The sequence below is a fragment of the Erigeron canadensis genome, chromosome 1, assembly GCF_010389155.1.
Source record: "Erigeron canadensis isolate Cc75 chromosome 1, C_canadensis_v1, whole genome shotgun sequence".
Lineage (NCBI taxonomy): Eukaryota > Viridiplantae > Streptophyta > Magnoliopsida > Asterales > Asteraceae > Erigeron > Erigeron canadensis.
The window spans coordinates 28,690,966-28,705,021 of record NC_057761.1 but is presented as its reverse complement, the minus strand read 5'-3'; the positions used below and the strand labels follow the sequence as shown (position 1 = coordinate 28,705,021).

At 32.3% G+C, this 14,056-nt stretch overlaps 2 protein-coding genes across 4 annotated transcripts; one reads left to right on the top strand and one right to left on the bottom strand.

Moving 5' to 3' along the window:
- Positions 1–3,664: 3,664 nt before the first annotated feature.
- Positions 3,665–9,736, top strand: LOC122600888 (N-(5'-phosphoribosyl)anthranilate isomerase 1, chloroplastic-like). 3 transcript variants are annotated; one of them, XM_043773677.1, is made up of 6 exons: positions 3,665–3,802; positions 4,064–4,126; positions 4,574–4,938; positions 5,348–5,511; positions 5,989–6,207; positions 9,576–9,736. In XM_043773677.1, exons 1-6 carry the CDS (start codon positions 3,793–3,795, stop codon positions 9,592–9,594), a joined length of 840 nt encoding a protein of 279 aa, XP_043629612.1. In that variant the 5' UTR covers positions 3,665–3,792; the 3' UTR covers positions 9,595–9,736. The 3 variants fall into 3 exon arrangements, with proteins under 3 accessions (XP_043629612.1, XP_043629604.1, XP_043629619.1); XM_043773669.1 differs by lacking the exon at positions 9,576–9,736 and adding an exon at positions 9,236–9,460; XM_043773684.1 differs by lacking the exon at positions 9,576–9,736 and having other exon boundaries at positions 5,989–6,424.
- On the bottom strand, positions 6,595–9,205 carry LOC122600878 (omega-3 fatty acid desaturase, chloroplastic-like). Its single transcript, XM_043773658.1, has 8 exons — positions 8,694–9,205; positions 8,514–8,603; positions 8,366–8,432; positions 8,164–8,256; positions 7,834–8,019; positions 7,594–7,674; positions 7,110–7,247; positions 6,595–6,998 (listed from the first exon to the last, which is right to left on the bottom strand). Exons 1-8 carry the CDS (start codon positions 9,179–9,181, stop codon positions 6,819–6,821), a joined length of 1,323 nt encoding a protein of 440 aa, XP_043629593.1. The 5' UTR covers positions 9,182–9,205; the 3' UTR covers positions 6,595–6,818.
- Positions 9,737–14,056: the final 4,320 nt, after the last annotated feature.

Here is a 14,056-nt window from a genome sequence, read left to right as displayed (position 1 = left end):
TTTTAATTTATGCCGCGTAGTATATAGATAACCTGCAACGCTAATTTTTTCCAAGCAGCCAATCAAAAGGAAACACTGTTCACGCATATGTTTAAATTTGTGTTAATTATAATATGAATATGAATATGAATTTGGAATAGCTTTTGATAGAATAATCTAAAAAATGTTTCTAACAATTCTAGTGTATAGGTTGTTACTTTGTATTGGAATAGTTGGATGTTAGATATACTTAAATTATGGGTATAAGACCCTTTATATATTTTAGTATCTTATTTTAATCTATAAAACAGATATCTATACTATATTATTAGATTTAGACTCGTGTCCAACACTGTATACGGGGTTTACGATATCATCAATATTAGATTTTTATACATTTAAGTCACAAAGCTTATAATTTTAAAAATATATGTTTCTACGGCCTTTTACCGAAAAAAAATAATAAAGATATACGGTTCTAAGTGTTATATTTAAGTTGTAGTACTATAATCACATGTTCGTCACTGTAATTATTAGCTGAGACATATTAATAAAATTGTTTATCGTAGTCATTCCACAATGCACATGCTATAATAATTTCTCTATTATAAATTTTCTTGAAACCAGTACTCATAATGTGATATTATTATAAAAGATAATTAAAAATTAAAATATAAACATACTTGTGATGTTGTGCTTGACATTTAAGTATATGTATTTGATCATGAAACAAACTCATAACACGAATAAGTTTATTTTTAATCACATGTCCTAAGATAATTAGATAACAATTAGTATTGTTTTTCATATTCTTTGATAACAATTAGGACTCTTGATTTGAGTGATCATTGTAACTTTAAACATTTATACGCAAAACTAATATACAAAAAAGGAAAAAATTTATGTACCTTTTTTATTGAGCGATAGAATGGATATTGAATGAAGTTCTTATTGATTTGGATTTAGTATTCAAGAAACCCTCTGTTGTAAATTGTGATTTGTTCTGTGATCGGCCCATATTGAGATTGATTCCTATTTTGAAATTGAGCGGGGCGATTTCATTAGTTAATAAATCATTAGGTTTTGAAATATTTGTTTGTAGACAATATTTCATATGTTGAAATTATTTTATTTAATTAATTAAATGATTGTAAATTTTAAAAAACTCTTCTCAAGTTGATGCCTTAAAATAAATATAAATTAAGTGTTTAGGGCTAAAAAGTGTAAAGTATTCATGAAAAACAAAAAAATGTAAATTAATGAGACTTTTTCTACAAATTTATATAAATACTAATATAATAATATATTTGGATAATGATTATTAGGATTTTTAATTTATAGTTAATCTAAATGATGACATAAGCGAAATCAATTTGATGAAATTGAGCGATTTGATTGGTCAATAAGTCATTAGTTCAACTGTCTTATAGTATATAGTAATATATAAAATAAATAGGGTTTCAACTTTCAATTTCAACATTATTGTACATCTATATCTGTATGTATACTTATATCTTTATCTTTACTCTCTTATAAAAGAAATAACCTCTTTTTATTTTAGGTAATTCTATCTTTGAATTACCAGAATTATCCTTGACTTTTTATGTTTTGCTCTTAATGAATTATAATTTACACTCTAAACCTTTATTTTAATAATTAACACTTTAAGCCCTATCTTCTAAAAATTTTCACTATCACAATTACATCAACCTACACCACTTGACACTGTCACCAATAGTACCATCACTGACACCACTAGACCGCATTCCCCACCACCGCCTCCGCATTGCGTGGGTACCATGCTCGTACTATCTATACTATATTATTATTATTATTATTATTATTATTATTATTATTATTATTATTATAAAGCAAATGGGGTTTCAACTTTCAATTTCAACAATGTACACATGATGATACATGATGTACCATACATCAATGCTTACAACTTTCTCTCTACTCCATAAATCATTTTATTCCTCTAATTTTTTCAAAATCTTTTATCTCAAAAACCGTACATTGATAAATTATATGGGTGTTCTTAAAATTTCAAGCTCTTTCATTAGAGATGTCACTTCGATATAATTTCGACGAATTTCTAAATCTGAGGTCGGAGCCCGTACGGCTAAGGGATTTGGCTATGACACGACATATCACTTCCTATGACCTATCACACTCACCATCTCACCGTCGCAACGTGCGGGTACTTGCTCTCGTATAAATTAATGGGAAAATGATTAATCAACTTAACTCATATGCCTAAAAATCAACCTAAAACCTTAAGAAATGGCCAATTGAAATAAATAAGGTTTCAACCTAAAACCTAAAAATCAACCTAAAATAAATAGGGTTTCAACTTTCAATTTCAACATTGTACATCTATATCTGTATCTATACTTTTATCTTTATTTTTACTCTCTTATAAAAGAAATAACCTCTTTTTATTTTAGGTAATTCTATCTTTAAATTACTAGAATTACCCTTAACTTTTTATGTTTTGCTCTTAATGAATTGTAATTTACACTCTAAACATTTATTTTAATAATCAACACTTTAAGCCCTATCTTCTAAAATTTTTCACTATCACAATTACATCAACCTACACCACTTGACACCGCCACCACCACCAATAGTACCATCACTGACACCACTAGACCGCATTATCCACCACCGCCTCCGCATTGCGTGAGTACCATGCTCGTACTATCTTTATTATTATTATTATTATTATTATTATTATTATTATTATTATTATTATTATTATTATTATTAAGCAAATGGGGTTTCAATTTTCAATTTCAACAATGTACACATGATAATACATGATGTACCATACATCAATGCTTACAACTTTCTCTCTCCTCCATAAATCATTTTATTCCTCTAATTCTTTCAAAATCTTTTATCTAAATAACCGTACATTGATAAATTATAAAATTTATATGGGTGTTCTTAAAATTTCAAGCTCTTTCATTAGAGATGTCACTTCGATATAATTTCAACAAATTTCTAAATATGAGGTCGGAGCCCGTACGGCTAAGGGATTTGGCTATGACACGACATATCACACTCTATGACCTATCACACTCACCATCTCACTGTCGCAACGTACGTGTACTTGCTCACGTATAAATTAATGGAAAAATGATTAATCAACTTAACTCATATGCCTAAAAATCAACCTAAAACTTTAAAAATTTGACATGTGGATTTCACTAATTCTCTTTCCTAATCTTGCTCCATGATTTTTCCACATGTCATCATCTTGCTATTAGACATATCTTTAGACACATCAATTAGGTTCATTTATCATTATTCAAATTAATGTATCAGAGATAAACCAATTATTGTAATGAATCTCATAATTTATTAGTATTCAAAGATGAAATGATTTTTAGTTAAAAGAAAGAACAATTGTTCTATTTGCTTGTTTTACATTGGACTAAGAAATATTTGATTTCCAAAAACTAATTTAATACTGGGCCGCTTAAACCACATAGAATATGGGCTTCTCAATAAAAGGTTACTCTAAATTAGCTGTCACTTTCTTTATTCGAATATGGGCCGCTTAATATCGGGCCGCCTAGACCCGTATTATTTATCGATTCTAGAATTTGATTGAATGATTTCATGAAAAGTGTTGTGCAGTCAATACTTCAGGGACCATAATTGTCAACCACAAGAAAATGATATTACTCCACAATTTGAACCAAGCCAACGGCTTATTTTATCCCTTTTCACAAAATTTCTGATACCAAATTCCAAAAATTCAAAATACAAAATTTAATCTTCATTTGGGATTCAAAACATAATATGCTACCAGGTGAGTCTATATTTTGTATATTGAAGTTTTTTTATGGGTTGCATATCAAGTGTTTGATCAAATGCCTAAGAGAACATTCATTTTTTATTCAGTATAACCCATTGTTGTATTTTATCTTCTAGCACTTATATTGATTTAATAATGTGTAATGTGATCATTTGGTAGTAATGTGATGCGGGTTTATTGCCAAGCGATTATCTTTGACACTAATGTAAGCAGTAAGCTGATAGATGTAATTATCGTTGCGAATGTCGATTTCAGGGGCTAATGTGGGATGCCATTATCGACCTAACGGGATTCTGTTGCACAAATGGCATAACCCAGGTACGTTCAAATGATTATCGCGATGAATGTACTTACATACGCTAAAAGAAATGTTGGTGTGAAGTAGCAATAAAATGAATATGAAACTGAAGTTTTGAACTTGTTAATTGCCAGTATAGAAATTTGCAACCAAAGTTGCACAGATACTGTTTGAAATAAGTTCACAATATGAAGAAACGAAGAAAAAACAAAGACAAGTATTGTTAACATCTATCTTTTTTCACATAAAATAGATGGTGTTTCTTATCACTTTGTTAGTTTGTAGCTAACCATTTATTAGTATTTGAAATCTTTTTTTTTTTAAAGAACACGCTAAATCCATTGTACTTGTGGGTCAGTTAACTTCCTTATCTCTCAAGTGGCGTTTTATTAGGGTTTTAAAAGCACTTCAATGTTAGAAAGACTTAGCCAAAGTCGTAACTAATGTATTATTTTGTTTATTTGTAGGTTTACTGAACACAAAATTTCAGACATTACGCCTAAAGTGTCTGGAAAAGAAGTCAATAAGTTGTATGATAGACCAACCAACGGAAACCTCTCCTGTTACTAAGAGCGATGGAGATGGTAGACCGTTAGTTAAAATGTGTGGAATTACATCAGCTAAAGATGCTGCTCTAGCAGCAGAAGCTGGTGCCGACTTTATTGGAATGATCCTTTGGCCTAATTCTAAACGCTCAGTTTCAGTTTCCACTGCAAAAGAAATTTCTAAAGTTGCACGTGAATATGGTGCAAAGCCAGTTGGGGTGTTTGTTGATGATGACTCCAACTCAATGCTAAAGGCTTCTGATGATGCTGACCTCGAATTTGTGCAGGTAAACTTCTGAGCTTAAATGATTATGCATCATGATAGGTGGTTTAGGCCGAATGGACAGGACCAATCCGATATCTTTTCGTGCGGGTCAGGTTGATTTGGGTTGACATTCAAACCTTTTTTCTTCATCTCACAAAAAAAGGACAAGATTAATGAATTAGAAAAACATGATTAAAACTGCATCAATGTAACGTTTCAAATGAACAATTTAGGGATTGCTTCATTGCTTGTATCAAAAATTCTTTTGGCGACAATTGACCCGTTTCATATTTAGTTAATTAATTTTTATTTTACCCGGTTGAGATTACGCATAACCTGACTCAACCCATTCATAAGTGAATAGTACTAATGTACCACCTTTATATAGGATTTTTTTAAATCCAATTGATAACATGGTTAAAGTATAACAGCTTCATGGAGATGGATCACGGTCTGCATTTTCTGTTGTAGTGAAGGAGAAGAAAATAATTTATGTTCTTCATGCAAATGAGGATGGTGAGCTTCTGAACCACATATCAGATGGAGATTGTTCTTTGGTTGATTGGATTCTCGTTGATAGTGCAAAAGGTGGCAGGTAATCACACATATTGGCATTGTACTATACTGCTATTTAAGGGTAGCAAAATTATGGGGTCAGTTTAGGTCATAATTAGTAATCTGCTTTACGGGTTGAAACTGGTAGCCTCACTTTCTTTTGTCAAGATTTTATTAACATATTATAGATTTATGTTTAACATGTCATTGTGTTGAATATGTTAACCGAGCTTTAAAAGATTGTATATTGTGAATGTTTTTACAAACTAGTAACCTTTATAGACGTTTAGCAAACAAGTAACGTTGTGAATAAAACAATGTAGGACGCTGTATGCATTAAAAATATATCTTATGCAACTTTCGACCTGTTTGACCTATTCTCTTCCTCTATAATTGATTTTGATATAACCGTATTGATACAAAACATAGCCCAAATCTACTCATTTTGAACCAAGTAGAAAGGAATTAACGCCTCAACTTCTATACAATTAACAAGTGGTTTGGCGTAATTATTCAGTGGTAAAGGATTTAACTGGGCCCAGTTCAAGCTACCACCACTCGGGAGCAAAAACGGATGGCTATTGGCTGGTGGAATGAAATCCGAGAATGTAACTGAAGCCATTTCTATACTAAGACCCGATGGAGTTGATGTCAGTAGTGGTATTTGTGCTTCAGATGGGATTCAGAAAGATATATCACGCATATCCTCTTTTATTGCGGCCGTAAACTCTGTTCGGTATTAATCTTTATCCAGCAACTAAAAAGTATAACTGATTAACTGATAATGCTTATGTTCTTGATATTAGATTTCCTATTCATATTAAATCAAATTTGTAGGAGCATAGTGTACCAAGTTTGATATTAGTCAACTGTATGATAGAAATGACATTGCACCTTTTATCATTTGTCCTTTTACTCAACCTATTACAAAAAACATGGTTCAAATTGTTTCATTCTATTGGGTCCCCTTAAAATGTGTATTTGAATGTATATGCATTTTCATGAAAAGATAGATGGTTCATGTTGTATGCTTCCGATGGGTCCCATAACATGTGTATGTGAATGTTATGTAATTTATATCTAAGGATGGACAATTTTTAATGGTCACTTAATCATCAAAGGATAGACAATTCATGGTCCTTTAAGGTTGAGATATATGTGGAAAACAATAATTGTACTTATTTCTCTGCCTCTATAAAAAAAAGAAAAAAAAACCCTTAGGCCTTAACTATCAGTTACCCATGTTACAGTATAACCCATACTATTAACATATAAATTACTTTCTCCAATTTTACGGAGAAATGACCAAGAATGTTTTCTAGCATCCGTATCTTCTTTTTTTGAATCTTATTTTGACTCGCCTATGAGCTTTGAGTCCGTTTTGTAGTATACAATGTCCCCTTCATCACTCACATAATGATCTCTTTTCATGCTGCTAGCAAGAACTCCAAGTAGGTGGAACGGAAGTGGCCATGATTTCTTTGGCTCCCGGTAATATTTCCCGAGCACTGGCTTAGCAGCTTCAGTCTATATAATACAGAATTTTGAATCATTAAAACTCGGTTATAGTTGCTACTTGCTACGAAGTATATGAATATAAATCATGTATAGTTAAGACTTTCTACTGAAAATACTTACTGCCTCTATTAAGTGGTAGTGTGGGATTTGAGGGAAAAGATGATGTATCACATGGGTTCCTATGTCATGATGGATGTTATTTATCCATCCGTAGTCACGGTCAAGCGTAGTTAGCCCTCCTCTTAGATAACTCCATTCCTGTTGGTTCCATCGAAAATGATATCAGATAATTAATAGTTTTATCTTACGGAATGAGATATAGTGTGATCCTGATTAGCACCAAAGAGCTTCACCTAAAAGTTTGTGGAAAACAAACTACAGGTGGGCAAAATGTGTTCGTCGGACAGGTTAGGTCACAGGCCAAAGCAGGTTTCGGTTAACCCGAACAAAGGAGGTTTTATTTGTCAAAAAACACTTGCGTGACTTTTGACCTGTTTCCTTTTTTATTTCCAGATTCACTTACTTGACCCGTGAGAGAATACTATATAGTTGTATATTTTACATAACTACAAGTGAGATAAAAGCTAAAAAGTCGGTTTCGAACCTTGCCACGGTACCATGGGAGTTTATCTTCATGGCCATGATGATGCAAGTAAGTTACAAAATCGAGCCACATGACAAAACCCTGCATTCAAATGTAGAATTTAACAAACATGAACATAAATTTCAATTTAAATTTATTAAAACCGAGATTGGTTTTAGGAAGTTAACTAACCCAATACATGAACATAAGTTTCAATTTAAATTTATTAAAACCGAGATTGGTTTTAGGAAGTTAACTAACCCAATAGGGGATGCCGTAGAGTTTAAGTACTTGAAGAGGACCCATTACAAAGGACAAACCCACAAGCAGGGCAGCCATGGCTGACCAACAAACCGTCGAGGTAATCACATCTTTCTTTTCATTTGGCAGAAACAAATCGCTGTCTGGGTGAAAATGAGACCCTTTCTTCCCAGGACTTCGACCCCACTGTCATTTGAAACGCGAAACAAACATCAGGAAAGTTACAATAGTATACTAATACACACACACACACACACACACACGATCATTTGACTAGTTAATCACTCAGAATCACAACCCAAATCACAATAGAATCAAACGAACACTCACCAGATAGAAAGGGTATGCAAGCATGGGGAAAGGCACAGTGAACCTCAACAACCGAGTAACCGTGTCCAAACTTTTATAAATCTTTTCAGATAACTAGAAACAAAAATTTGTAGAAAGTTAGAACCCCTGTTAAATAAAGCTTAAACAAATTACTTGATTTCATGAACCATAATTATCCGGCTAAAACCGCATATAGACTTACTGGATGCCAAGATTCATCCTTCTCAACATGCCCATGGTTCTGATGATGAGTTCTATGGCTAATTCTCCTATAATCATAATCATTATATTAACAATTTTGACTTTATTTACAAGAATAATAAAATAGACTAGGAACATAGCCAACATACCATCCATGATAAGGCACAAGTATAGAAGAATGAAGAATATGCCCAACTGCACTATTAAGATTTGCATTATTAGAAAAGCTTCCATGTCCACTGCCAATTATTAAAAGAAAAAATCAAATTATAATCACAACAATCATCTACACAAACAAAAAAAGTTATATATAGAAAAAGTTGAATTACCAATCATGACCAAGAACAAATAAGGCCCAAAACATTGTTCCTTGAGCAAACCAATACAAAGGCCAAACCACCATATTATTGAAATAAGCAGCCACAGCTGCTAACCCAAAAACCACCACAACATCTCTCAACACATAGCTCATGGACCGCCACGGGTCCTTAACCCAACAATGTTTCGGTATCGCGGCCCGAATATCAGCCAATGTGAAGGGAGGTGGTGCACCAGGGTTGAACTCACTTTCTTCCTCTAGCTTAACATCATTCACTTTCTTTTCATCTTCATTTACATATTGAACACCAACTGGTGCACTGACTTTGAGTCCCCATTTTCTATCTCTAGATATCGAAAATTTCGAACAAGGTAAACTCTTTGATGGGAATGTTGTAATTGAACTAGGAAAACTTGAGACAGAACATCTTGTTCTTGGGTTAGAATATAGTTTAGGAAGTGGTCTTAAACCACATTCTGATATGACCCAAGTAGCCATTGGTTAATTCCTAGATTATCTAACTCACAAAGTTTGTGTGTGTTTTGTGTATAGATTTGAAGGCTTATGGAAAGTGTTGTTTTAAGGCTTATGAAAGCATGAGGAGATAGAATGACCACGTCCTCTATATGTTATAGATTTTTTTGGCCTTGTAGACTTTTTGTATTTTTTTCTACCTCTATTCTATATTTCTATAGATCTCATTTGCTTGTAGTTTAGATCTTATAATGATGTATATATATACACACATATAAGTCTATGTGTGTATCTATTGGTCTATTTGGTCTATATGTATGGTCTTATATAATACGGTATATGTTGTAGGTTCTCTATTTCGTACCACTTTCCTTATTGCATTAGATGTGATAGTGATAATTCCTTTTTCTTTTTGTAGGTGTGGGAATCAAAAGTAAAAACGTGATTTCTATGTGTGAAATAGAAGAAAATGCTAAATATGATTCTTGGTATGATAAAAGGAGTAATTGTTTTTATAATTCGTATACTCTGTTAGATTAGCGTGTGATTATAATATAATATTGTGCACTTTTTGAAGTTTATCTTATCATGGCATCAGAATTTGTAACACATGGGACACTGGTGACTAAAAAATGATGATACAAAAAACGGATAAGAGGATAGTTTTTTTTCTTTTTAAATCAAGTTTTACCAATATTCTATAAAGTCCTGCTTGAATCTAGTAAGATTCCGAAACAGGTAAGATGGATTTATATAAAAATACCTGATATTTTTTTAAAACTTATACAGAAGTCAATCAAGAATTTTATAAAAATAAAAAATAAAAAAGATCCACAAACATGTCATTTTAAAGAATCGAATCTAAAACCTATGAACAATATAACATTATCGTTTAAACAATATGATTAGTGACTTAGTGTAACAATAACACAATGGAGGAGGAACTTAGTACTTTCATAAGTCTTTTGAGTGATGATATATTGATATATGTCAATATCTTTATTATAATTCTATACTATATAATAAAGAGAATAGTCCCTATGTTAAAAGCTACATGGAAAGAAATGACTAAAATACCCTTAATGAGTATATAACATTATCAGCCTCTTTTCTTTTAAAATATTCACATTAACCCTTTACATCAATTACTTTTACACCAATTATCTAACATCACTCGACGCCTCACTACTAACAACAGCCGTCCCCCACCACCACACCGTCGCCGCTACGAAAACCACCTCATCGCGCGGATAACGTGCTGGTATAATAAAAAAGTCTTAATGAATTATTTTTAGAAAAAAAATTATGATATGGCATGTCTATAATTTTTTTCAAAAGGTTTTTATTTTGCTTACGATGTCATTTATCATATTTAATTAATAACATTTTTAAAATAAAATACTCATTAAATGTTTATTTTAAATTTATATACTTTTATTATGAACAAAGTAAGTTGTTTTATTATATAATATAATGTAATGTCCTTTTATGTTTTGTTAATGCGATAAGTACTACTCATATAAATTTATTGTGTTAGTCAATTTAATATCTCCAAATCGAGTTATAATATATAAATAACAGAATGTATGTACACACACACACACACATATATCTTAGATTTTTTCTCTTTAAAACTTTAATTAAAATGTCTGGGTTGAACCGGGTTGATGATATATGTCAATATATATGTACATATAACTAAAAATATTCATTGAGAGATTTCATAGTTAAAGCGTCAGTAACCCACATCAAGAATGTATGTGGGAAGAATGGGGTGATGTGAAGGTTGTTTGTAAAGATGGTGATGTGGATAGTGAGATACGTTATCCTGGTTCGTCTCCAATTTAGTGAAACTCTTCCTCAAGCAAGAGAGGATGTTTATCTTGTATATAGGGAAAGATGTGAAAGGATGGAGAGAGATAGTGTGTTTGTGTGTGTATGCATCTTAATTTTACATATATAGTAATTTGGTATTTGTGGTTAGGATGAATATATTATTATTGTGGTTAAGCAAATATTTGTGAGAAGGATGTATGGAAAACTAAAATAACATATTGATTAGGATATTTGTGGAAAAAAACAAGCTCAACCGTTACGAATAATTTGTCGAACCACATACCAACTCATTTCCAAAAGGTTGTCGTGTTAGACTGAAAGGAGTGGCTAACAAAAAAAGACAAACCACCCTCCACCTCAGATTAGGTAACCCCTTTCTGCTCCGAACACCACCCCCAAGGGGCGAACCACCCTCTAGGGGATCCTTTAGCATCGCCCTTTGTTACTTTGAATTCGCGTGGACCGAGATAAAAGTATTGGAATCTGACTTTTTTAATATATTTTTTTTCTTTTCTCCTTTGTATATATACAACACTTCCCTACCCCACATGACATATGGCAGAAGTCGTTTCACTCTCCAAAATTCACTCATTTCCACCTTTTTTCAAGGGCAACTATTTTTATCACACATGCCACATGGCGCAAGTCTCCCCTCCCTCATTCCATCACCACTCCTCATAGACTTAGAAACCACATTACACTGGCGATAATTATACTGAAACTAGACCGTACATAATACCTCATAATACTAAGTTAATGTTCAATAACGACAAAATTTTATTTAAATAAGAAAAATAGAAAAAATCAATCACATACAAACCCAACATAGATGTATCCATGGCGGCACCTCCACTGAGCAACCACGACTTCGACGTAGTGCTACATATCAATGGCCGGCGTGGTGTGAGGACCACAAGCCTAACCTCTTTGGCAATTAGCTAGTGATCCTCTTATCAATATTTAGTTATATCAGATTTGGTAACTGAAAGTCCAATATACAAACCTTGACTAGTAAATAAAATAATTAAATTTGGCAACTCTCAAGTAGTGATGTATCAAATAAATTAGTGTAAATATACTTTGTTTACCAAATGTTTAACTTATGATTTTCGGTAATCTTTTATATCTCTAATTTTCTATTCATACTTCAATTCTATTCTGACTTTTCATAAATAAACAATAGATTGAAAAGAAAAAGAACCTACTGGATTTAAATTTTAACTTTCCGAGATTAGTTGTAGAGAAACTTTAGTCTTTTAAAGTTAGGCACTACTTCATTTTCCTGTAGTCATCATCATGTACAATCTCATAAGATTATTTTGACCCTTATGATTTCTTTTATATATATATATATATTTTTTTTAACTAGCATGGTACCCGCGCATTGCGGCGGGATACCATGGTAAAGCCTTCTCATGTCGTGAGTAGTTTCTCTAAATGGTTCTTCACTCAGACTCCCAAATCGCATATTCCTCACCGGGGTCGGTTTCATAACCTTCGGCCCAACTCGGGACTTGTGGTGTAAGTCGGGGTTCCTCAGGGGGGTTGGTTTCGTAACCATCATCACTCAGTATTTCCATGTTATTCTGGTTGGCCTTCCGACCACGATCGCCCCCTCAATTTCTAGTCTTTCTAGGAGTTGTTGAACAAGGTAAATATCATAGGCCAGATTCAACTCTTCATATGTAAACTCGTCAAGTAGAGACGGGTTTGTGAGAGATGGTACGTTTGTCATGATTGGAGACATAGTGTATGTCAGTGTAGGGTTGGAAGGTCTTGTTGTATTTTTTTGGTAATGGATATTCAACGTGAAGAGATTCCCTCAAGTTATTTTCCCAACTTGACTCAAGTTGGGAAGATCTTGTCCTTTGATTTTCAATCAAGGGTCAAGATTACTCTAACATGACTAATCATGTTATAGTAACTTGAGGAAATCCTCTCCCATATTCAACACCCATGGGCAGAGAAGTGCAAATAAAAATACTATCATTTTCAAGCACAAGAATATGTAAACAACTAAAGTGGTGTCCGCGCGTTGCAGCGGCAACGGTCTATAACGTTTTAGACACCGTAACGGTTAATAGGTTCAGTTTACTTTCATGAGATGCGTCAATGCGGTATCTAACCATATATATCATTTTAAAAATAAGTCGCGTATTAGGTACAAAAAATAATGAAGTGCAAACACTAACCATGAAAAATAACCACTTATAATTGTAGGGGAGAAGACCAAGGCAATTAAAAAAATAAATAGTCAAAGATTAAAATTCAATACGAATATACAAAGGACATAATTGGTTCGTAATCTCGTGAGTTATAAAAAGGTAACTATTGTTTAAACATTTTGTAATATAATCTATGACAATAAAGATATGTTTTCTTATCCGTAGCAATACCTTCAGCAATAATTTTAGAGTTAATGGAGATTTTATAACAATAGGGGTTTTAGGTAATTGTGAGGTTTTTTTTTATTAAGGTTAATTTCGGAATTTCAGAGATAAGGTGTGTGGAGATAGTTTAAATGTAGAGGATATATTAGGTAATTCAAAGGTAAAGAATTGAATGGAGGAAGGGTAGATTGTTTATATAGATAGTATATCAAATGACATCTCTAATGAAAGAGCATGAAAGTTTAGGAACACCCATATAAGTTTATAATTTATCGATGTACGGTTTTTGAGATAAAAGATTTTGAATAAATTAAAGGAATAAAACGAGTTATGAAAGAGAGATAAAAAATGAGTGGTTGAGATTTGAGAAGAGACTAAAGAGATGAAAGTTGAAAGTTGTGGGGCATTGATATGATACATCATGAATTATCATGTGTACATTCTTGAAATTGAAAATTGAAAGTTGAAACCTTATTTGCTTAACATTTGTATATTTTATTAAATGCACTGATTTTAGCATTGAAAAATTCTTAATTTTGTTTACTATCTATATATTCAACTATATATATATGGATTTTGGTTAATGTTTCCATTTAGCTAAACATTCATTAGTGCTATAAGTATTTTTAAAAGAAGAAATATATGTGATTTTAAATTACTCTTGTTTGCCATG

What these genes read in the sequence shown, in the direction of transcription:
- LOC122600888 (XM_043773669.1), top strand. An exon ending in GCACAAATGGCATAACCCAG is followed by an intron (nt 4,127 to 4,573) that starts GTACGTTCAAAT and finishes GTTTATTTGTAG; the next exon opens with GTTTACTGAACACAAAATTT. An exon ending in CTGACCTCGAATTTGTGCAG is followed by an intron (nt 4,939 to 5,347) that starts GTAAACTTCTGA and finishes AAAGTATAACAG; the next exon opens with CTTCATGGAGATGGATCACG.
- LOC122600878 (XM_043773658.1), bottom strand. Translation starts at nt 9,181, where the DNA reads ATGGCTACTTGGGTCATATCAGAATGTGGTTTAAGACCACTTCCTAAA. An exon ending in AGGATGAATCTTGGCATCCA is followed by an intron (nt 8,257 to 8,365) that starts GTAAGTCTATAT and finishes TTTTGTTTCTAG; the next exon opens with TTATCTGAAAAGATTTATAA. An exon ending in TCTACGGCATCCCCTATTGG is followed by an intron (nt 7,675 to 7,833) that starts GTTAGTTAACTT and finishes ATTTGAATGCAG; the next exon opens with GGTTTTGTCATGTGGCTCGA.